At 52.3% G+C, this 23653-nt stretch overlaps 1 protein-coding gene across 3 annotated transcripts; it reads left to right on the forward strand.

Annotated features, from left to right (window-relative positions):
* The first annotated feature begins 3296 nt into the window (after positions 1–3296).
* Positions 3297–21707, forward strand: LOC133360519 (moesin/ezrin/radixin homolog 1-like). 3 transcript variants are annotated; one of them, XR_009757262.1, is made up of 15 exons: positions 3297–3525; positions 7375–7411; positions 8449–8532; positions 9881–9973; positions 11041–11147; positions 12021–12134; positions 13419–13463; positions 13851–13934; positions 14655–14801; positions 16990–17086; positions 17769–17905; positions 18555–18662; positions 19125–19224; positions 19841–20157; positions 20275–21707. XR_009757262.1 is itself a non-coding variant. In XM_061579300.1 (14 exons), exons 2-14 carry the CDS (start codon positions 7400–7402, stop codon positions 20033–20035), a joined length of 1323 nt encoding a protein of 440 aa, XP_061435284.1. In that variant the 5' UTR covers positions 3297–3525; positions 7375–7399; the 3' UTR covers positions 20036–21707. The 3 variants fall into 3 exon arrangements, 1 of the variants encoding a protein (XP_061435284.1); XR_009757261.1 differs by having other exon boundaries at positions 19841–20119; positions 20166–21707; XM_061579300.1 differs by having other exon boundaries at positions 19841–21707.
* Positions 21708–23653: the final 1946 nt, after the last annotated feature.

The following is a 23653-nucleotide window of genomic DNA, read 5'->3' on the forward strand; positions in this document are numbered from 1 at the left end:
CAGACAAACTCCACTCTACATCCTGGCACCAGACAAACTCCACTCTACATCCTGGCACCAGACAAACTCCACTCTACATCCTGGCACCAGACAAACTCCACTCTACATCCTGGCACCAGACAAACTCCACTCTACATCCTGGCACCAGACAAACTCCACTCTACATCCTGGCACCAGACAAACTCCACTGAACATCCTGGCACCAGACAAACTCCACTCTACATCCTGGCACCAGACAAACTCCACTCAACATCCTGGCACCAGACAAACTCCACTCTACATCCTGGCACCAGACAAACTCCACTTAACATCCTGGCACCAGACAAACTCCACACTACATCCTGGCACCAGACAAACTCCACAAAAACATCCTGGCACCAGACAAATTCCACTCTACATCCTGGCACCAGACAAATTCCACTGAACATCCTGGCACCAGACAAACTCCACTCTACATCCTGGCACCAGACAAACTCCACTCTACATCCTGGCACCAGACAAACTCCACTCTACATCCTGGCACCAGACAAACTCCACACAACATCCTGGCACCATACAAACTCCACACAACATCCTGGCCACAGACAAACTCTACACAACATCCTGGCGCCATACAAACTCCACACAACATCCTGGCACCAGACAAACTCCACTCTACATCCTGGCACCAGACAAACTCCACACAACATCCTTGCCCCAGACAAACTCCACACTACATCCTGGCCCTCGCCACCTCAGCCAATCAACTCGGCTTGCACTGCGTCCTCCAATGGGGAACCTCGCAAATTCCTCGTTGCCCTATTAAACTTAATGGGGGTTTTATTTTAACGGCAACGCCAGCCACCAAGTCAAACTGGTCACAGTGGCAGTGCCCTTGCTTCTAGAAGGGGTGGGTAGCGGGGTTTGTGGGATTCTCCCTCCTCACCCCCCTCACCTCAGCCACTGCGGATCGAACCCCCGTCCTCCTGCATACCAGGTGGGTTTGACAACATAAGAGCCCCGTGATTATAGGGATGGTCTCTCCCACCAGTGCCTTAGAGGAGAAGCAACCCCCAAAGAGTTGACGTTGAGGGTTGATCATTAACCCCGGAGATTCACGGTAAGCGAATGGGCCCAGTTAAAATGCCATCAACCTGATCACCATCAACCAGATCACTCGGCATGGCAGGAGTCAATCATTCACCCGCCACGTCACACACTCAATCACTCTCACTTAACCATACACTCACGCTCACTCACTCACACACACACTCACTCAACCATACACTCACACACTCACTCACTCACACACACTCACTCATACACTCTCTCACTCACTCAACCATACACTCACTCACTCATACACTCACTCACTCAGCCATACACTCACTCACACACACTCACACTCACTCACACTCACTCAACCATACACTCACACACTCACACACACTCACTCATACACTCACTCTCTCACTCACTCAACCATACACTCACTCACTCATACACTCACTCACTCAGCCATACACTCACTCACACACACTCACACTCACTCACACTCACTCAACCATACACTCACTCACACTCACTCACTCACACACACTCACACACTGTCACTCACACACTCACTCAACCATACACTCTGTCACACACTCTCACTCAACCATACACTTACTCACTGTCACTCAACCATACACTCACACACTCACTCACACACTCGACCATACACTCATTCACTCACTCACTTTCACTCTCACTCACTCTCACTCACTCAATCTCACTTACTCTCACTCAACCATACACTCACACACACTCACTCACTCTCACTCACTCACACTCTCACTCACGCACTCTCACTCACTCTCACTCACTCACTCTCACTCACTCACTCTACCATACACTCACTCACACTCTCACTCACACACTGTTACTCACTGACACACTGTCACTCACTCACACACTGTCACTCACTCACACACTCTCACTCAACCATACACTCAATCACACTCTCACTCATACACTCACTCTCACTCAACAATACTCACTCCCACACTCTCACTCATACACTCACTCTCATTCAACCATATTCACTCACACACTCTCACTCACACACTCTCACTCAACCATACACTTACTCACACTCTCACTCATACACTCACTCTCACTCAACCATACTCACTCACACACTGTCACTCTCACACTCACTCTCATTCAACCAAACACTCACTCACATTCTCATTTACTCACTCATCCATTCATTCACTCACCCACTCATAGACACAGACCCCCCTTATAGCCTTAACAGACTGTTGGGGCAAGTGCTGTAAGCGAGTAGCACCTATGAAGGTTGGCACGGCACACGAGGGGGTGGTGAGACCTGCACCACGCCCGGTCGCCTTTGTCTCCCCAGTGCTGATGTGTTCTCAGCCTTAACCGAGTAGCTGGTGTGCAGTGCGCTAACCACTCGGCTACCGCTCCCCCACATAACCAATCACCCATCCCACGCACGTACATTAACCCTCCAAATCACTCACTCAGAGTACTCATCTTTACACCCACTTACCAATAAAACCAGCCACTCAAAATCTAATTTACTCACCTACCCACCCACTCACACACTCAACCACTGACTCACTCTCCCAATCACCCACTCACCTACCCACTCACTCACACACTCAACCACTCACTCACTCTCCCAATCACCCACTCACCTACCCACCCACTCAATCACACACTGAACCACTCACTCACTCTCCCAATCACCCACTCACCTATCCACACTCGCTCACACACTCAACCACTCACTCTCCCAATCACCCACTCACCTACCCACCCACTCACTCACACACTCAACCACCCACTCACTCTCCCAATTACCCACTCACCTACCCACCCACCCACCCACTCACTCTCCCAATTGCCCACTCACCTACCCACCCACTCACACACTCAACCACTCACTCACTCTCCCAATCACCCACTCACCTACCCATCTACTCACTCACACACTGGACCACCCACTCACTCACTCGCCTACCCACCCACTCACTCACACACTCAACCACCCACTCACTCTCCCAATCACCCACTCGCTCACTCACTCTCCCAATCACCCACTCACCTACCCACCCACTCACTCACACACTCGACCACCCACTCACTCTCCCAATCACCCACTCACCTACCCACCCACTCACTCACACACTCAACCAATCACCCACTCACTCTCCCAATCACCCACTCACCCACCAATCACCCACTCGCCTACCCGCTCACCCACAACTCTCGCAGGGCAATGTCCAAAGGGCGTTGCGTGTGTCTCGGCAAGCAAGATGTTCCGTGCGACCCTTGGACCCGGCCCGAGAGGTCTCTGCTACGGAACACGAGAGGCGAAGTGGACCCCCATCGTTGGTGCCAAGCGCCCGAGTTAGCGAGCGCCTATTAACTCCGCAGTCAAGTCAGTGGCTGGCGTTGGCTGGTGGTGGTGCTGGTGTCGGTTGGCAGCAACTCGTACAGCGTTCCCGGGGCCCGTCTTTGTCTCACATCTCAGTAAGTGAAACGTTGCACGTTTACACAACAACAGTAACAACAACGACCCCCAGCACCATTCGCTAACTGAGCTGCGGTGACGGATAGCACGCCGCTTGTGCCAGGCTAGGTGCATGCGCTCTACGCGCTATTATACAATCTATATGCCCGCACACCAAGGTCATAGCCATGGAGTCAACATTATCTTATTTTTATTTATTTTTTACAATAATGTCTAATAGTGTATTGTATTACATTGCTCTGTTTTTTTTGTTACCTTTTCTTGTTTCATTGTATGATGGCAGAGATTAGGAATTAATAAAGTACAACCATAACCACAATCATATAAACAGAAATCTATTTTATGGCAATATATTGGGGGGGGGGGGGGACATTTTGAACATATTTGAATATTGGGGAGGGGATGTGTCTCCCCCCAATATTATAATTACGGCCTTGACACACACACATACGTGTACATGTTGGCACAATTACACACACACACGCGCCTACACAGTATACTTGCAGTTACAAGTCTCTATGGGACCTTTTTTGCCAGAATCAAAAACAGATGAAAGATCTGAATAGGTGTTGAATCCTTTCTGGCCATAATATAGAAGCGGGGAGTTGTGTTAAGATGTTCAAACACCAAATAGACACGCACACACACACCTTTTGCAAGGCATCATCAAGTCTGCCAATAACCATACATACTTGTTGTAGCAAAACGCGCAAACAAATATGCTCCGATAATTTCGAGGGCATTGTCTTTGAAATTGATTGGCCTACACCAAACAAAGCAGCAGCCATCTTCATGGCCTAGTCTCACTAGCAGAGTCAGTAGACCAGTGTAATCATACTATATTAGTACTTATGTATGCGTTGTTTTTAAATCCTTTATATTAAGTTCGCTTGCTTGCTTGCTTACGACCGTGCAAATCTTTCGGTCGTTTTTTTAACCCACTTCCCGTGATCCAATCGAGCTGACATTTTGCACACAGACTCGTTGTGCGAGACAATTAATGTTTGTGGAAAAATTTTTCCAAAATTTTACACTGTTTAGGGAAAACAAATTAAATATTTAATTACCAATTGCTTAATACTGGCAGACAATCATCTGACCCATAGGTGGCAGCCATCTCAAGCCAGAGGACGAGAGGACTCTAGCCGCCACGCATATAAAGGATTTATAGTGAAAAACTTTGTTATTACGGGTTATACTTATTAATAATAATGGAACTATAATGTCACGTGACATTGTCTTTGAAACCGATTGGCCTACACCAGACACAGCAGCAGCCATCTTCATGGCCTAGTCTCATCACCAGTGTCAGTAGACCAGTTTATTAATACTATATTAGTACTTGTGTATGCATTGTTTTGAATAATAATGTAACTATAATGTCACGTGGCATTGTCTTTGAAACTGATTGGCCCACACCAGACACAGCAGCAGCCTTCTTCATGGCCTAGTCTCACCGGCAGTGTCAGTAGACCAGAGAACGACGCCAAAAGGCGAACAGCACAAATAAATTAGCACAAGTGTCAAAACTTGAATAACTTGGGTTGAGCAGTTGTATCTACGGGACACCTTTTTGCCAGTATCAAAAAACAATACCCTATATGGCAATAACACAAAAGTTGTGTTAAGACGTACAAACACCAAATAGACACACACACACCTTTTGCAAGGTATCATCAAGTCTGCATCAGCCACACATACTTGTGGCAACAAATATTTAGCAAAACATGCAAAAGGTGTCTAAGTTGGTGTTTGAACATCTTAACAGCTATAATATAGTTTTTTTGGGGGGTTAGAGTGCGCGAATATAAATGTGTCGTTAAACCCACCACCACCCTACACAGCCAATTATTAGGTTTGTCATGTAAACGGAAAGTGCCAATTCGATACTAGTACAGCACTAGTGTACAGTGTAGTGTATAGTGTAGTATACTAGTACAGCACTAGTGTATAGTGTAGTGTATAGTGTAGTATACTAGTACAGCACTAGTGTGTAGTGTAGTGTATAGTGTAGTATACTAGTACAGCACTAGTGTATAGTGTAGTGTATAGTGTAGTTTACTAGTACAGCACTAACCGGTGTGTTGGAGAGCCAAGTCACAACAACATTTACAATCTGAGTACGACGTTTCACCAGTAATTATAACTAGCTTCATCAGACGACAGCCTGATTTGTGAAGAAGTCTAACTGTTTCGTTCCTTAAATAGAGGGGTAGATGTGATGGCGTCACTTGTGATCCCTTAGAGAATGCATCTAAATAACAATGGGTATCCATTGCCGGTTGGGTTATTCATATGGTAATCAAGGCATATTAAGCATGTACAGTAAACCCTTGGATTGCGAGCATAATTCGTTCCGGAAACGTGTTTGTAATCCAAAGCACTCGTATATCAAAGCACTTGTATATCAGTTGTGATCACGTGACGCTCGGCAGACAAAGCGTGTACGTACTACTCGCATTGCAAGACCTCGCTCGTTTATCAAATTAATATTCATTTAAATTTTTTGCTCGTCTTGCAAAACACTCGCAGACCAAGTTACTCGCAATCCAAGGGTTTACTGTAGATAGTTCTTGTACGTCCTGTCGTTTTCGTGAAATAAAATAGCAGTGCCTGCTATTATCTGCGTACAGGTAATCGCCATTCATGGATGATATTGGTCGCGAAAGCCTACCTGTTAAACTGATCTTAACACCTGTTTCATTGCCAGCAGGGGTAAAACCTAATTCTAGATTTGAAGTTTTCGTGACTGCAAGGATCCATACTCTGTTTTTTGTTGTTGTGTTTTTTACCAAAGAGTAGGGTAAAACCTGTTCTTATTTTGCCGTGAGATTATCTATATAAACAAAGACCCTAATCTGTATGTCTCAAAAAACATCTAGGGCACTTCCCGACAAGGTATGGTACATGGGTAGATTTTAGGACGCAAACAACAGTGACCCGTAAACACCTTTGTGTGTGTGGTGTCATTCAGAAACGATTCACAATATAAGATTGCGTTTTTCCCCACTTACCCTTGGGTTGGACCCACCAACAGCTTATATAAACTCTTGTTGTAGCAGCTCTTTCTGTCTACGACAGCAGTTCTCCTGCTGTGTTTGTTTCACCTGATGACGGATTGCTTGTGTTGCGATCGAAACTTCGTGATCTATTAATTTTACTAAAGTTGTACTTTAGCAAAAAAATTCTAGCTGTGATTTTCACACCTGATGATGATTGCTTGTGTTGCAATCGAAACGTCATGATTTCATTTACTTTTTTTTATTTCTATATATATATATTTACCTACGTGACTTTACCGAAATAACTACAGAGTATAGTATGAAAACCATTATTCGATCTTTAATTATTGTTTAGATATTTCGGATTCAAGCAGCGGTTTTGAACGAAAAAAGTTACGCATTTTACGACGTTCACATCTGAATAATTCGAAAACGGTCAAAGCTAGCAGAGCTTCCCCTCGTAGACTATTAAGTGCATGGACTTTTGTTCTTTCTAATAAAAAAGGGAATCATTAAAACGCGTTGAGAGTATTTTGGCTGCTGCTATAAAATTCCACACGACGATGATGATGACGAAAAGCCTCTTCGTTGAGTTGTCATTTGTGGTGGCCAGGTTCACTCTGAGAAAGAGCTACACAACTCAATTGGGCCTTACCTGAACTATGTACCTCAGGTAAGTGGGGGAGGGGGCGTGGGATTCGCCACGCCCAGCCGCCTTTGTCTCCCCCAGTGCTTCTGTCTACCAGGTACAGTACTCATTTGAGGCTGAGTCGACCTAGCGGAGGCCCGTACAAGGTTTTTTACGATGCAGCGTCTCGGGTCTGACTGTGTCTCCTTTCTTCGCAGACTCCCTGCATCAACAGCCCTCGCCATGCCTGACCCGGTGAGACTAATAGAGCCAGACTCTGGCTCACATAGGGGTGCAATTGAGCATGACTATGGCTCCCATAGGGTTCAATAAAGCCAGACTATGGCTTCTATAGGGCCAATAGAGCCAGACTATGTATGGCTTCCATAGTGGTCAAATAAAGCCAGACTGCGGCTCCCATAGGGTTCAATTGAGCCAGACTATGGCTCCCATAGGGTTCAATAGAGCCAGACTATGGCTTCCATAGGGGCCAATAGAGTATGACTATGTATGACTTCCATAGGGCTCAAATAAAGCCAGACTGCGGCTCCCATAGGGATCAATAGAATCAGACTATGGCTTCCATAGGGTCAAATAAAGCCAGACTATGTATGGCTCCCATAGGGTTCAATAGAGCCAGACTACGGCTCCCATAAGGTTCAATGAAGCCAGACTACGGCTCCTATAGGGTTCAATGGAGCCAGACTATGTATGGCTCCCATAGGGTTCAATTGAGCCAGACTACAGCTCCCATAGGGTCCAATAGAGCCAGACTATGTATGGCTCCCATAGGGTCCAATAGAGCCAGACTATGTATGGCTCCCATAGGGTTCAATTGAGCCAGACTACAGCTCCCATAGGGTTCAATGGAGCCAGACTACGGCTACCATAGGGTTCAATAGAGCCTGACTATGGCTCTGATAGGGTTAAAAAAACCCAAGGCTCCCATGTATATTTACACGTGTGTGTGTGTCTCTACACGTGTATGTGTGTGTATCTCTACACGTGTGTGTGTCTCCACACGTGTGTGTGTGTCTCTACACGTGTGTGTGTCTATCTCTACACGTGTGTGTGTCTATCTCTACACGTGTGTGTGTGTATCTCTACACGTGTGTGTATCTGCACGTGTGTGTGTGTATCTCTACACGTGTGTGTGTGTCTCTACACGTGTGTGTATCTCTACACGTGTGTGTGTGTATCTCTACACGTGTGTGTGTCTACACGTGTGTGTGTGTATCTCTACACGTGTGTGTATCTCTACACGTGTGTGTATCCGTGTTATTCTTGTTCAGGTCGCCGTCAGAGTCCTAACCATGGACGCCGACATGGATTTTGAAATCCAGCCAACCGCCACTGGAAAACAACTTCTAGACCAGGTGTGGACACACAGCTACAAAGATGCACCGTAGAGCCTCGAACGGGCCGCTGGGCAGTGCCGGATGATCATCGTAGCAAAAGTATCTACATGTGTAGTAGCTACATGTGTAGTAGCTGCACGTGCGGTAGCTGCACGTGCGGTGGCTGCACGTGCGGTGGCTGCACGTGCGGTGGCTGCACGTGCGGTGGCTGCACGTGCGGTGGCTGCACGTGCGGTGGCTGCACGTGCGGTGGCTGCACGTGCGGTGGCTGCACGTGCGGTGGCTGCACGTGCGGTGGCTGCACGTGCGGTGGCTGCACGTGCGGTGGCTGCACGTGCGGTGGCTGCACGTGTAGTAGCTACGGGGCCCCGCACTTTCAAGGGCCCCGCGCTAAACGCTTTCAAGCTATCAATTCCGGTTCAGTGATGCTGCACTTGCTCTATTACTATAGTACTATACCGCCTTCAACTTTGACGAACGACTGGGGTGTTTAAGGTTAGCGACTTGTCGTATTATCCGGCTGTATAGCAAATGGAAAAATACAATTACTTTACTATGCAAGTTAAACAAATGTGTTTTAATATTTACGTATTTTTATTTATTTATTTAGGCCCCCTTTATAACAACATTTGCTACAGGCCCCGCACTTAGCTTCATGCGGCACTGCCGTTGGGGCAGCACCGATGAAGGCCGGAACGGCACACGGAGAGTGGTGGGTGGCCAGCACCACGCCCGGCCGCCTTTGTCTCCCCATTGCTGATGTTCACTACACAACGCACCAGTTTGCTCATTTAAGGCCGAGGCGACCTAGGGCGATGTCCATTGCTCATAGAACCTGCCCACTCCTCCGCTAAGCCCGCCCACTCCCCTATTAACTCCTCCCACTTCTCTGGTAGCCCCGCCCACCACCCAAGTAGGCCCCGCCCACCACCCAGGTAGCCCCGCCCACCTCTCTGGTAGCCACGCCCACCAAGCAGGTAGCCCCGCCCACCTCTTTGGTAGCCACGCCCACCAAACAGGTAGCCACGCCCACCAAGCAGGTAGCCCCGCCCACCAAGCAGGTAGCCCCACCCACCTCTCTGGTAGCCACGCCCACCAAACAGGTAGCCCCGCCCAGGTAAGCCCCGCCCACCAAGCAGGTAGCCCCGCCCACCTCTCTGGTAGCCCCGCCCACCACCCAGGTAAGCCCCGCCCACCACCCAGGTAACCCCGGCTTTTCTCACAAGTCGTGCTCCAGGCAGATGGTTGTAATTGGAGGACTCAATCCAGTCTCCCTGTGTCCCCCATCGTCTCCCTGTGCCCCCCCATCGTCTCCCCGTGCCCCCCCACCCCGTCGTCGCCACCGCGTGTCTCTGTCCGCTCACAGGTCGCTCGCACCATCGGGCTCAAGGAGGTCTGGTATTTCGGGCTCGCTTACAACAACAAACACGGAGACAAGTGGCTGTCCTTCAACAAGAAGGTTGGTCGCACACAGACACACGTGGACACACAGACACACGTGTACACACAGACACACGTGTACACACAGACACACGTGTACACACACATTTGTACACACACACACGTGTACACACACACACTTGTACACACAGACACACGTGTACACACACACTTGTACACACATACTTGTACACACACACACACTTGTACACACAGACACACTTGTACACACACACAGACACACGTGTACACACACACTTGTACACACAGACACACTTGTACACAAAGATAAAAGACAAAGATCCCCCGTATAGCCTTAACAGACTGTAGGGGCAAGTGCTGTTAGCGAGCACCTATGAAGGCCGGCAGGGCACACGAGGGGGTGGGTGGCCAACACCACGCCCGGCCGCCTTTGTCTCCCTAGCGGCGATGTTTACACATCGCACTAGGTACTCATTTTAGGCTGAGTTGACCTAGGAGAGGCCCGGGACCGGTTCAGATAATCGTCACTGGTGTTGGCCGTGAGCGGGAATCGAACTCGGGTCGCCAGGTTCATAGCGCAGCGCGCTAACCGCTACACTATCGCTCCCCACTTGTACACACACACTTGTACACACAGACACACGTGTACACACACACTTGTACACACAGACACACTTGCACACACAGACACACTTGTACACATACACACTTGTACACACAGACACACATGGACACACAGACAAGCGTGTACACACGTGTATACACACACATACACACATACGCGTACACACGCACGCGTACACACACACATGTATACACACACGTGTACACACACACGTGTATACACACACACGTGTATATACACAGACACGTGTATATACACACTTGTACACACAGACACACGTGTATATACACACACGTGCACACACACGCGTATACATAGACGTACACACACACACACGCGTGCACACACACGTGTATACACACGTACACACACACGCGTACACACACACGCGTACACACACACGTGTATACACACACGTGTACACACAAACACGTACACACAGACGACGTGCTACTCCTACTGCTGGTGCTCTGCTCCAGGTGCTGTCGCAGGTGAAGAGCGACGCAAGTGCAGTGGCCACGCTGCGCCTCTGGGTTCGCTTCTACCCGGAGGACGTCGACGAGATCATCCAGGACGTGACCCTGAGGTCGGCCATCGGGAACCTGACACAGCCACCGTTAACACCACACGGCCACTGTGCGCCTGACACGGCCACCGTGAGCCTGACATGGCCACCGTGCGCCTGACACGGCCACCGTGAGCCTGACACGTGCATTGTGAACCTGACACAGCCACCGTGCTCCTGACACGGCCACTGTGCGCCTGACACGGCCATTGGGAGCTTGAAACGGCCACCATGAGCCTGACAAGGCCACCATGAACCTGACACGGCCACTGTGAGCCTGACACGGGCATTGTGAACCTGACACAGCCACCGTGCTCCTGACACGGCCATTGGGAGCTTGAAACGGCCACCATGAGCCTGACAAGGCCACCATGAACCTGATACGGTCATTGGGAGCTTGAAACGGCCACCGTGAGCCTGACACGGCCACTGTGAGCCTGACACGGGCATTGTGAACCTGACAGCCACCGTGAACTTGACACGGCCACCTTGAAACTGACATGGCCACCGTGAACCTCACACTGCCGTCGTGAACCTGACACGGCCATCGTGAGCCTGACACTCCCGCTGTGAACTTGACATGGCCACAGGCAGCCTGTCATGGCCACCGTGAATCTGACACTACCACCTTGAACCTGACATGGCCACCGTGAACCTGACATGGCTACCGTGAGCCTGACATGGCCACCCCGCAAAGACCCAACTTCGTTCACCGCTCACGGCCAATAACAGCGCCAGCGAATATCTGACCCGGGCCTGGGACTTCCCCGAGGTCGACTCAGCCTGAAAATGAGCACCGGTGGTGCAGTGTGTAATAAAACACCCGCACCGGGGGGAGACAAAGGCGGCCGGGCGTGATGCCGGCCATCCAATCATTCCCCCCCCCTCCCACAGGTTGCTCTACCTGCAGACGCATCGCGCCGTGGTCAGCGACGCCCTCCACTGCCCGACGGAGACCTGCGTTCTCCTCGCGTCGTACGCGGCGCAGGCAGCGCACGGGGACCTGAGGTAGACACACGTGGACACACACACACACACACGTGTACACACAGACACACGTGTACACACAGACTTGTACACACAAACACACGTGTACACACACACTTGTACACACAGACACACGTGTACACACATACACACTTGGACACACACACTTGTACACACAGACACACGTGTACACACACATGTACACACACACTTGTACACACACAGACTTGTACACGCACACACTTGTACACACACAGACTTGTACACACACACACTTGTACACACAGACACACGTGCACACACACACTCGTACACACACACTTGTACACACAGACAGGGGGGGGGGTCAGATGCGTCGGGAGGCGTGGAGAGTCACCGCGGTTTGCACGGGGAGGGAGACACGGTACCAGCAGAGAATGTGGCTTTGTTGTTGTTGATGTCACCACCGGGTGTAAGGCCCCCAATCACTGAGCTGCTGTGTGGTAGCGGCTCTTTTGAAGAAGCGACTCTGGCCGTCACAAATGATAGCAGCTCAACCACGTGGGATTATCGTCATCATCATCATCACGTGGGAATGCATAGCAGCAGACAATGGACTCTTAACGTGTGTTTCTATCGACCCACAGAGACCCAGAGAAACCCATAGAAACCCATAGAGATCCATAGAGGTGCAGGGGAAGGACAACAAACTAAACACAACACCACCAACAACAAGAAGCAGTTCTAAAGAAATTGGTTTGTCAATCTAGATGATTCATAATCAACGTTTTTGGGTTTAGATCGCGTTATTTATAAATGTGTCGAATTGCCCGATGATGCTGGATGCAATTACCAGCGAAACGTCGTACTCAAATTGTAAATGTTGTGGCTTCAACACACCGGTGGGCTAAAGCAGTGAACTATTTGTCTTTTGTCAACGTGACACATTTTTACTGATTGGCCGTGTCGGGTGGTGGAGGGTTACGACACATTTATAAATAACGCGATCTAAACCCAAAAACGTTGATTATGAATAACACTGGTCGCGAAAGCATGCTACGTGTTAAATCTAGATGATGATGATGATTATCTAAAAGTTGCATGCGGCTCCCACTGGCTTCATAATACCGGGAGGCAAGAGCGTTCCAGACGGCCGCGGAAGCAGCGCAGACGAAAGCGGCGACCGCCGTTGTCCGATGGCGAGCCAAACGCCGCAGACGAGATCGGCAGGACACTGTGGTTCATCCTGTGCGCGTGTGCTCGTTGAAACTTCTCTCGCGCCGTGCGTCGCCATCCGCGCTAACCGGAGGCCGCTGTCTCCCACAGCGACACCACCGTGTACCAGAGTGACGAGGAGCTCCTGCCCGACAGGTGAGACACGGGGGGGGGGAGGGGAGACACGGGGGGAGAGGGGAGACACGGGGAGAGAGGGGAGACACGGGGGGAGGGGAGACGCGGGGGGAGGGGAGGGGAGACGCGGAGGGAGGAGAGGGGAGACGCGGGGGGGGGAAGGGGAGACACGGGGGGGGGAGAGGGGAGACGGGGGGGGGAGAGGGGAGACACGGGGGGGAGAGGGGAGACACGGGGGGAGAGGGGAGACACGTGGGGGGGGGGAGAGGGGAGACGGGGGGGGGGGGAGAGGGGAGACACGGGGGGGGGGAGGGGAGACGGGGGGGGGGAGAGGGGAGACACGGGGGGGGGGGGAGAGGGGGGGTGGGGCTGCCACCCACACGCTGCGTCCTCTCTCCGCTGCGTCAGGGTTGTGCAGCAGTTCAGCCTGAGCCGCGCGCAGTGGGAGGAGAAGGTGACGAGGTGGCACGCGGAGCACGTGGGCATGAGCAGGTGGGCAACGCTCTGCGCTCACTACAAAGACAAAGGTCCCCCGTGTAGCCTCGAGCAGGCTCTTGGGGCAAGGTGCTGTTGGCGAGTAGCAGCGCCTTTACGATTATATGTTTATTTTATAGTTTTTACCACCACCAGGGTAAGGTCCCCAATGAACTGCTACCTAGCTCTTACGTGTGTCTCTCCCCGTGTCTCTCCCCGTGTCTCTACTCCGTGTCTCTCCCCCGTGTCTCTCCCCCGTGTCTCTCCCCGTGTCTCTCCGTGTGTCTCTCCGTGTCTCTCCCCGTGTCTCCCCGTGTGTCTCCCCGTCTCTCCCCCCGTGTCTCTCCCCGTGTGCCTCTCCGTGTCTCTCTCCCGCGTGTCTCCTCCGTTTGTCTCTCCCCCGTGTCTCTCACCCGTGTGTCTCCTCCGTGTGTCTCCTCCGTGTGTCTCTCCCCGTGTTTCCCCCGTGTGTCTCTCCGTGTGTCTCTCCCTGTGTCTCTCCGTGTGTCTCCCCCGTGTCTCTCCCCGTGTGTCTCCCCCGTGTGTCTCCCCCGTGTGTCTCTCCCCGTGTCTCTCCCCGTGTCTCTTCGTGTGTCTCTCCCCGTGTCTCTCCCCGTGTGTCTCTCTCCGTGTGTCTCTCCGTGTGTCTCTCCGTGTGCCTTTCCCTGTGTCTCTCCCCGTGTCTCTCCCCGTGTGTCTCCCCGTGTGTCCCCCGTGTCCCACCCACGTGGTGTGCAGGCGGCAGGCCATGGTCGAGTACCTGTCCGTGGCCCAGGATCTGGAGGCCTATGGGGTCTCATTCTTCCCCATCTCCAACTCGCAGGGCTCCCCCCTCTGGCTCGGAGTCTCCGCCCAGGGGCTGAGCGTCTACGTGGAGCAGGATCTGTACGGAGACGCGGGGGGACAATCTTGATTTTGAAGCTTTCGTGACTGCGGGAATCCATAAATCTTTGGTTCTTTCGGCTAAAGTCAGCCTCGGCAGTTGTCTCGCCTGAAGACGGTCGCTTGTGTCGCGATCGAAACGTCGCGATAAATAGATTTTTTCTATCTACAGTAAAACCTTGGATTGCGAGTAACTTGGTCTGCGAGTGTTTTGCAAGACGAGCAAATTTTTTAAATAAGTATTAATTTGATAAACGAGCGAGGTCTTGCAATACGAGTAGTACGTGTATACGCTTTGTCTGCCGAGCGTCACGTGATCACAACTGATACACAAGTGCTTTGATATACGAGTGCTTTGGATTACAAACACGGTAACGAATTATGCTCGCAATCCAAGGTTTTACTGGTACGTGACTTTACCGAAAGAATCGGAGACGCGAGGACAACACACAGACCCCCCCCCCCACCGTCGTTAGCTTTAGGGGGGCAAGTCTCATAGGGAGAGTGGGCGGTTAAACCAAACATGTTCGCTTGCATATGGAGGGGGGGGGGTCTACTGGCAATGTGCGTACGCATAGGAAACGGGGGGGGGGGGGGGTGAAGCCTCGATAATAACAGTGTAACAATTAATTTTTTATTTTTGTAACAATTTTTTTTGTTGCTGTGTACTAAGTGTTATTTTACCACTTGTTATGCCTCAAAGGTACAGAAAGTGGATATGATTATTCCCCACAAACTTTGCTTTCGTGAACAGGACACAAAAGCAAAGTTAATAATTCACTCCATCAATGACAGTGTGGAGCAAATTTATTTATTTCCTTAGTTCCTGGGTAGTAAGTGTTATTTTATAATTGCTTATGCCTCTAAAGTACAGAAAGTGGCTATTATGCCCCACAAACTTTGCTTTTGTGACCAGGACAGTGATATTTTGAAATGTACCTATTGTCAATGAGAAAACGTGGTGTGAATTTGCGTCATTCATTCACGTAAAGTCCTGCTCACAAATGCAAAGTTTGTGGGGAATAAACACATTCTTGCGGAGGGAGCTGGTAGGAACGTTGGGTTGCTCGGTCAATGGCCAGGGTCAATGGCGGCGTGGTGTATTCCGCAAATATGGCCGACTGTGAGGGCGGGCACAAGCCGGCGTGAGTAGGTTAAACGTTGAGTTTTATAACGGCACCACGGGGTGACCAGCCCTTGGCCACCCAGCCCCACCCCTCCCACCCCCCACCCAGCCCCACCCTCCCCACGCAGCCCCTCCCCGCCATCCCCACCCAGCCCCTCCCCACCCTCCCCTCCACACCCAGCCCCTCCCTGCACGACGGACGGACGGACACAATAATCCCCTGTGGGCTGGTGGAACCAGTAGGTTCCTACCAGTATGATAGCCATACTCTGTACTTTTGAGGCATCAGCAATTAGAAAATAACAATCTTTATTTGAAGCTTTCGTGACTGCAGGAATCCCATACTCTTTGTTCTTTCGGTAAGATCACGTAGGTACAAAACATGTAATTAAAAATAATAGATCACGACGTTTCGATCGCCGCACAAGCAACCATCATCAGGTGGGAGAGAACCAAAGGGTATAGAAAAATAACACTGAGTACCCAGGAACAAAAAATGGTGTTACGCAGTGCAATTTGTCCACGTTGGCCTTCAAATGAGCCACAATTTAGTTCCTTCAGCCATGGGGAGGAGTGGGACTGTGTGAGAGGTGTCACCCGCGTGCCACCGTACCCCTGACCGCCGTAGCCATCACGCACCTCGGCAAAACATTGGGGAGACGCGGGGAGACGCGGGGAGACCACGGGGAGACACGGGGAGACACGGGGAGACACGCAGAGACACAGGGAGACACGGGGAGACAGGGAAATCCGAAACTCATGCTGCTGATGATGACAATGATGGTGACGATGGTGCTGGTGTTGGTGATGATGGTGATGATAGTGATGATGGTGATGATGATGATGGTGGTGGTGATGTTGGTGGTGATGATGTTGAAGGTGGTGATGATGGTGATAATGATGATGGTGATGATGCTGAAGGTGGTGCTGATGATGATGATGGTGCTGATGGTGATGATGGTGACGATGATGGTGATGATGATGTTGAAGGTGGTGATGATGATGATGGTGATGATGGTGGTTGTGATGATGGTAATGATGGTGGTTGTGATGATCTCATTGCAGGCTGACTCCAAAGATTGACTTCATCTGGGAGGAGATTGCAGTTTTGACTACCGAAGAAACTCGGTTCATCATCAAATCCTGCGATGAAGACTCACCTGTAACGACTCGCATCCCATATAGATCCCTCGCATCCCATATAGAACACTCGCATCCCCTATAGAACACTTATATCCCCTATAGAACTCCCATCCCATATAGATCCCTCGCATCCCATATAGGTCACTTACATCCCCTATAGAACACTTATATCCCCTATAGAACTTTCATCCCATATAGAACCTCGATCCAGAAACCTAATTAAGATTCCCTCTATCTCCGTGTCCCCGTTACCACATAACCCCGCGTGTCGCCATGACCCCGTGTGACCCCGCGTGACCCCGCATGTCTCTATAACCCCGTGTGACCCCGTGTGACCCCGCGTGTCTCCATGACCCTGCGTGACCCCGTGTGACCCCGTGACCCCACGTGTTCCCATGACCCCGTGTGACCGTGTGTCCCCGTGTGACCCCGCGTCTCTCCATGACCTGGTGTGACCCCGTGTGTCTCCATGACCCCGTGACCCCGTGTGTCCCCGTGACCCCGGCGTGTCCCACGCGTGTCTTTGTGTCTCCCCGCGTCTGCCATGCATGTCTCCATGTGTGTCTCTGCGTGTCCCCCCCCCGTGTCTCCGTGTCTCCCCGCGTCTGCCCTGCATGTCCCCATGTGTGTCCCCCGCGTGTCCCCCGCATGTCCCCGTGTCCCCCGGCGTGTCCCCCGCGTGTCCACCTGTGGTGTCCCAGGACTTTGAGTTCCTGGTCCCGAGCGTGCGGGCCAACCGACGTGTGCTGTCCGCCTGCGCGGGGAACCACGAGCTCTACGCTCGGAGACACGGAGACACCCTCCCCGAGATCACGCAGCTCCGCATGGACGAGGGCAGGTACACGCGCGGAGACACGCGGGGAGACACGGGGACACGGGGAGAGACACGTGGAGACACGCAGGGAGACACGCGGGGAGACACGGGGAGAGACACGCGGAGACACGCGGGGAGACACGGGGAGAGACACGCGGAGACACGCAGGGAGACACGCGGGGAGAGACACGCGGAGACACGCGGGGAGACACGGGGAGAGACACGCAGGGAGACACGCAGGGAGACACGGGGACACGGGGAGAGACACGTGGAGACACGCGGGGAGACACGGGGACACGGGGAGAGACACGCCGAGACACGCAGGGAGACACGGGGATACGGGGAGAGACACGCGGATACACACAGGGAGACACGGGGACACGGGGAGAGACACGCGGAGACACGCAGGGAGACACGGGGACACGGGGAGAGACACGCGGAGACACACAGGGAGACACGGGGACACGGGGAGAGACACGCGGAGACACACGGGAGACACGCAGAGACACGCAGAGACACACATTGAGACATGCAGGGCAGACACGGGGAGACATGGAGACACGCGGAGAGACACGGGGAGGGGGGGGGGACACGAGGGAAGGGAGACACTGGGGGGGGAGGGAGACACGTGGGGAGACACGTGGGAGGTTGTTTCCATGTCTCCCCCCGCTAGGCCCCACCCCCGTGACCTCCCCCCGCTGCCCCACGGGGACCTCACGGACGGAGAGCGCTGGGGACACGAACAGCAGCAGCAGCACAACGGGCACGGCGACTCGCGCAGGTGAGGACCATCACCACCATCACCACCATCACCACCACCATCACCACCACCACCACCATCGCCACCATCACCACCACCATCAGCACCACCATCACCACCATCACTACCATCACCACCGTCGCCATCACCACCATCACCACCACCATCACCACCTCCATCACCACCATCACCACGACTACCATCATCATCAACGTCACCACCATCATCACCACCACCATCACCAACACCACCATCACCACCATCACCACCATCACCACCACCATCACTACCATCACCACTATCATCATCGCCACCATCACCGCCACCATCACCACCACCACTATCAGCACCATCATCACTACCATCACCGCCACCATCACCACCACCACTATCAGCACCACCATCACTACCATCACCATCATCACCATCTCATGGGCGAGGGCGAAGCGGTCAGGCTCTCTCCTCTGCTGGCTCGTCCCGCAGGTCCTCGTCGTCGTCAGTGTCGTCGGGGATCTACGAGGTGCCCGACGAGCTGAAGAAGGTCCAGGACTCGAAGGTCGAGATGAGGAACTCCCAGCTCAAGGTGTTTCACATCACCACCACCATCACCACCACCGCCACCACCACCATCACCACCATCACCACGACCACCACCATCACCATCCCCACGACCACCACCATCACCACCACCACGACCACGACCACCACCATCCCCACGACCACCACCATCACCACCACCACGACCACGACCACCACCATCACCACGACCACCACCATCACCACCACCACGACCACCATCATCACCACCATCACCACCACCATCACCATCATCACCACCACCACCACCACCATCATCACCACCACCACCACGACCACCACCATCACCATCACCACCATCATTGCCATCACCACCAACGTTATCACCATCACCACCATCGCTACCACCATCATAATCGCTACCATTTTGCTAACGTGCTATTTATATTTGTGTCTTTGCTTGAAACTTGTAACAACGTGATTTTATTTTGCCTACACGTGACCGCCTTCCCCACCGACCCTACCCCCCTCCCATCCCCCTGCCCCCTTCCATCCCCCTCCCCCCTTCCACCCCTTGCCCCTCCTCCCATCCCCCTCCCATCCCCCTGCCCTCCCTCCCATCCCCCTCCACCCTCCCATCCCCCTGCCCCCACCCTCCCAAGGCCGTGGCCGCCTCCCTGGTGGAGTCACGTGAGGGGCAGCATCAGGGGCAGCAGCCCGCGAGGGAGGAGGAGGCGACGATGCCTGCGGGGTCTCCGAGGGAGCCGACGCTGCACAGGGCGGCGCGCTTCCACACCCTGCGGCGCATCCGCAGGGGCACCACCAAGCAGCGCATCGACGAGTACGAGGCGCTGTGAGCGGTGGGGGTGACAGTGGTGACAGAGGTGGCGGTGGTGTGACGGTGGTGACGAGGTGACGGAGGTGACGGTGGTGTGACGGTGGTGTGACGGTGGTGACGATGGTGACGGTGGTGACGGTGGTGACGAGGTGACGAGGTGACGGTGGTGTGACGGTGGTGACAGTGGTGGCGGTGTGACGGTGGTGACGGAGGTGACGGTGGTGTGACGGTGGTGACAGAGGTGACGGTGTTGACGAGGTGACGGTGGCGGACGAGGTGACGGCGACAGATGGATTATGATGTTGACGATAAGCCACTTAGTTGAGGAGCTATCGTTTGTGATGGCCAGGGGGTCGCTTCTGAAAAAGACCTGCATAGCGGCTCAGTGGGGCCTTGCCTGGTACAATAAAACATGAATCGCAGAAGACAACTGTGAGGTGGACAACGGGGATGAGTATGGACGACTGATGCAAGATGGACAGTGACGAGATGGACGACTGGGAGAAGGTGGACAATGATTACAACTGGGGCCAGGTGGACAACTGACGAGGTAGATGAGTCACAAGGCCGGACAGACGGGATGAGGTGGACACCAGCGAGTGGACCGTGATGAGGGTGGACAACAGCAGATAGACAACTGCAGAGGTGGACGACTGTGACGAGGTGGACAATGAGGTAGCAGACACCTATGATAGGGTAGCCTTTTGATTATGACGTGGACAATTAACAGACAGAAAGAGCTAACAAGCGCTTTATTATTCACGCTTTCAACCCGAGTTGGAAGAGATAAAAATCTAGACAGTTTCTAATGGCAATGATAAAATACATTATCGAGAAAAAGATTGTAGCATAAAGTATCATTTAGTTTCAATGCGAGAGCTTTTGAATAGTTTTAAAGTTGTGGTTGAATTCTTGAATCTTTGAGCGCCCGCCCAACACGATTCTAAAACCGGCGGCGGCCATTTTCTCCTACTAAACGATGACGTTGCCCTGGGCAGCGCTGGCCGTCTCGTAGCCGGCCAATCGCATCCCTACTGCCGTGCCACTTGAAAACGTTTGAACAAATCTAACAACGTAGTACCTTTAGACACCTATTTAGATATTCCGCGTACAGGTTTCCCTCGGTTTATGCTATTTTGCCTATATGCGGCTTACCAAAATTCGCTGCGTGCAGTTTGAATTCACTCTACATGCGGCTGTGCAGTCGTACGTGTGACTACATTGTGCGTGTACTGTGTGTGCGCTACTCGCCAGGCAGTTGTCTCCTAGAGTGGCTTTGCTTTGTGCGCCCTTTCTTTGGAACACATCTGCTACTATTACGACTATCGCGTAAAAGCGAGGAGAAACCTGTAATGCAATTTATAACAAGCAAAATGTTTCATGAAGATCCCGTTCATAATGGCCGTGTAGGACACAGAGCTCGGTAAGCTCTGGGGTTGTGGATTCAAGCCCTGGTGGGTCTAAGTGTCCCTCTCTGTCACGGGGTTCATGCACCGCTCTTTGCTCGGCTCACCAGAATGGCCGTGTCTGGTTCACAATGGCGAGGTCAGCTTCAAAGTGGCCGTGTCAAAGTCTTACTGGCACTATTTGGTGTCAGGCTTATATAGCCGCCTTGCCATTGCTGATTAATTTTATATATTAGTATGTTTCTGCCGCTGGTTTACCTTGATTCGTGTAGCCTCCGCTAGGATGTGTGATTAAAGGATTAAAACTAAACTTCAAGTCTGTGTGCATGATGTTGTTGGTGATGTTGATTGATGACGATGATGGTTCTGACGGTCAAGACTAAATAACGGCGCAGGTGACGATACCGATTTGTGTTTCGATAGAGGCATCGTCTTCCTCTTTAAAACATATCATCTCAACGTATTTGAAAGGGTCACCCACAGTGGTCGCTGTTCCTGTGCATTAGTCTGCTCCCCATAGGGGGTGATGATTGCTGCTGTGCGGTATATAGCCTAGGGCAGGGGTTTGCAACCAAAATAACAATAAGAGCCATTTTTTAGAAATCGGTAAAAAAAACTCAATATTTCAAGATCCGCAAAGAATGTGAATGACGTCACAAAGCAGTCCTTAAAGAGCCGCAGGTTGCCGACGCCTAACCTAGGGGCACCCCCGGTGGCAGCTGTCACCCCTGTGCATTCGTCTGCCAGCAGTGGGCGATGCACTGCCGTTGGCTGTGTGTCGTCCAAGTGGAGTAGTGGCAATAATGCGGTGAACTTGTAACGCGGCGCCGCACACAGTACGCTCGCTCTTGTAGACGGAGAGGACGATGCAGCGGCGCCAGGAGGAAGAACCACAGACGAGGAGCGGGGAGGCAGCAGCAGCTGCGAGGTCAGCAGGTGCCAAGTTGCCTGCCCACCCCTCGCTAAGCTCTGCAGTCCTCTATATAAAAGTGTTATCAGACGATTCATTTGTGATTATACACGTGGAGGGGAGGGGGGCGGGGGGTAGAACCGGAGCTGAAGAAAAGGTAATGACAGTAAGACTACAACTGGTGGCGATGATGATGACGATGTAGAATCTTTATTTAGACTGGAGGACTCTGATGAAGCGATGAGTGGAGACAGGTCAGGGTTCCAAGACCTTTTATTCCACCTCCGTCACACATGGCTCACGTTCCCTCCACACAGCTCCCTCCTTCAACCACAGCTCTCTCCAGACGCAGATCCCTCCTTCATCCACAGCTCTCTCCACACACAGCCCCCTCCTTCATCCACAGCTCTCTACAACCACAGCTCCCTCCTTCATCCACAGCTCTCTCCACACACAGCTCCCTCCTTCATCCACAGCTCTCTCCACACACAGCTCTCTCCTTCATCCACAGCTCTCTCCACACACAGCTCCCTCCTTCACCCACAGCTCTCTCCACACACAGCTCTCTCCTTCATCCACAGCTCTCTACACACAGCTCACGCCTTCATCCACAGCTCTCTGCTCTCGTCCCTCCTCCCACGTGACCTCTTATTCTCCACAGTCCCCTCTTCCATTCCCTCCCACTCATCCTGTCACCTAATTCTCAGCTCACCAGTCACAGATCGTCACACGTCGCACCGTGTTCTCATCTCCAGCCACCAATCATTCCCTTTCTCCGCTCAACTCGGTGCAGGGATTGACATCAGAGTGGTAGGAGGTTCGTGGAATTATTATGTTTTAGGGATCGTTGCAATGGTAACAAGACGGTGTGTGCTGTCGACAACGATGTCACTGATGTTGCTGCTGCTGATGATGTGGAGGCATCACCACCCGGTGTATTTGACAAACTGACAGAGAAGCACGGTGGCTTGTTAGCTTGCCAAATACACGCGGTGGGGACCCTCCAACGCCACCTTTGTGGCCTTCCTCTTCTACCCACGGCGAGCCACTCCTCTGGGTAGGACATCTAGGCAAGGAAGGGGGAGGGCAGTGGATGGAGAAATAAACATCACGTCAATAAACAAAACGGACCATTGAACCAGGTAACTCGATGCGTATCTGGACGCGCGATGGAATCGTACGCAGTGGACACTGCAAAGGATGAACAACACAGTGAGGAACGCGAGCTGTGGTAGGCAAGATACATAGAGGTCAGTGAGACTAAGAAAGACGTGGGAAGATGTATCTAATGTTTCCTGTTGGGTCTGATGGCAGTGGCCGC

This window comes from Lethenteron reissneri, chromosome 69 (genome assembly GCF_015708825.2).
Source record: "Lethenteron reissneri isolate LAM-NWPU_2019-01 chromosome 69, ASM1570882v1, whole genome shotgun sequence".
Taxonomy (NCBI): domain Eukaryota; kingdom Metazoa; phylum Chordata; class Hyperoartia; order Petromyzontiformes; family Petromyzontidae; genus Lethenteron; species Lethenteron reissneri.

Bases quoted from the DNA above. Each gene is read 5' to 3' on its own strand.
- LOC133360519 (XM_061579300.1), top strand. The intron at 8,533-9,880 runs GTGTGGACACAC...GTCCGCTCACAG, and splicing joins GAAAACAACTTCTAGACCAG to GTCGCTCGCACCATCGGGCT. The intron at 19,225-19,840 runs GTGTTTCACATC...CACCCTCCCAAG, and splicing joins TGAGGAACTCCCAGCTCAAG to GCCGTGGCCGCCTCCCTGGT.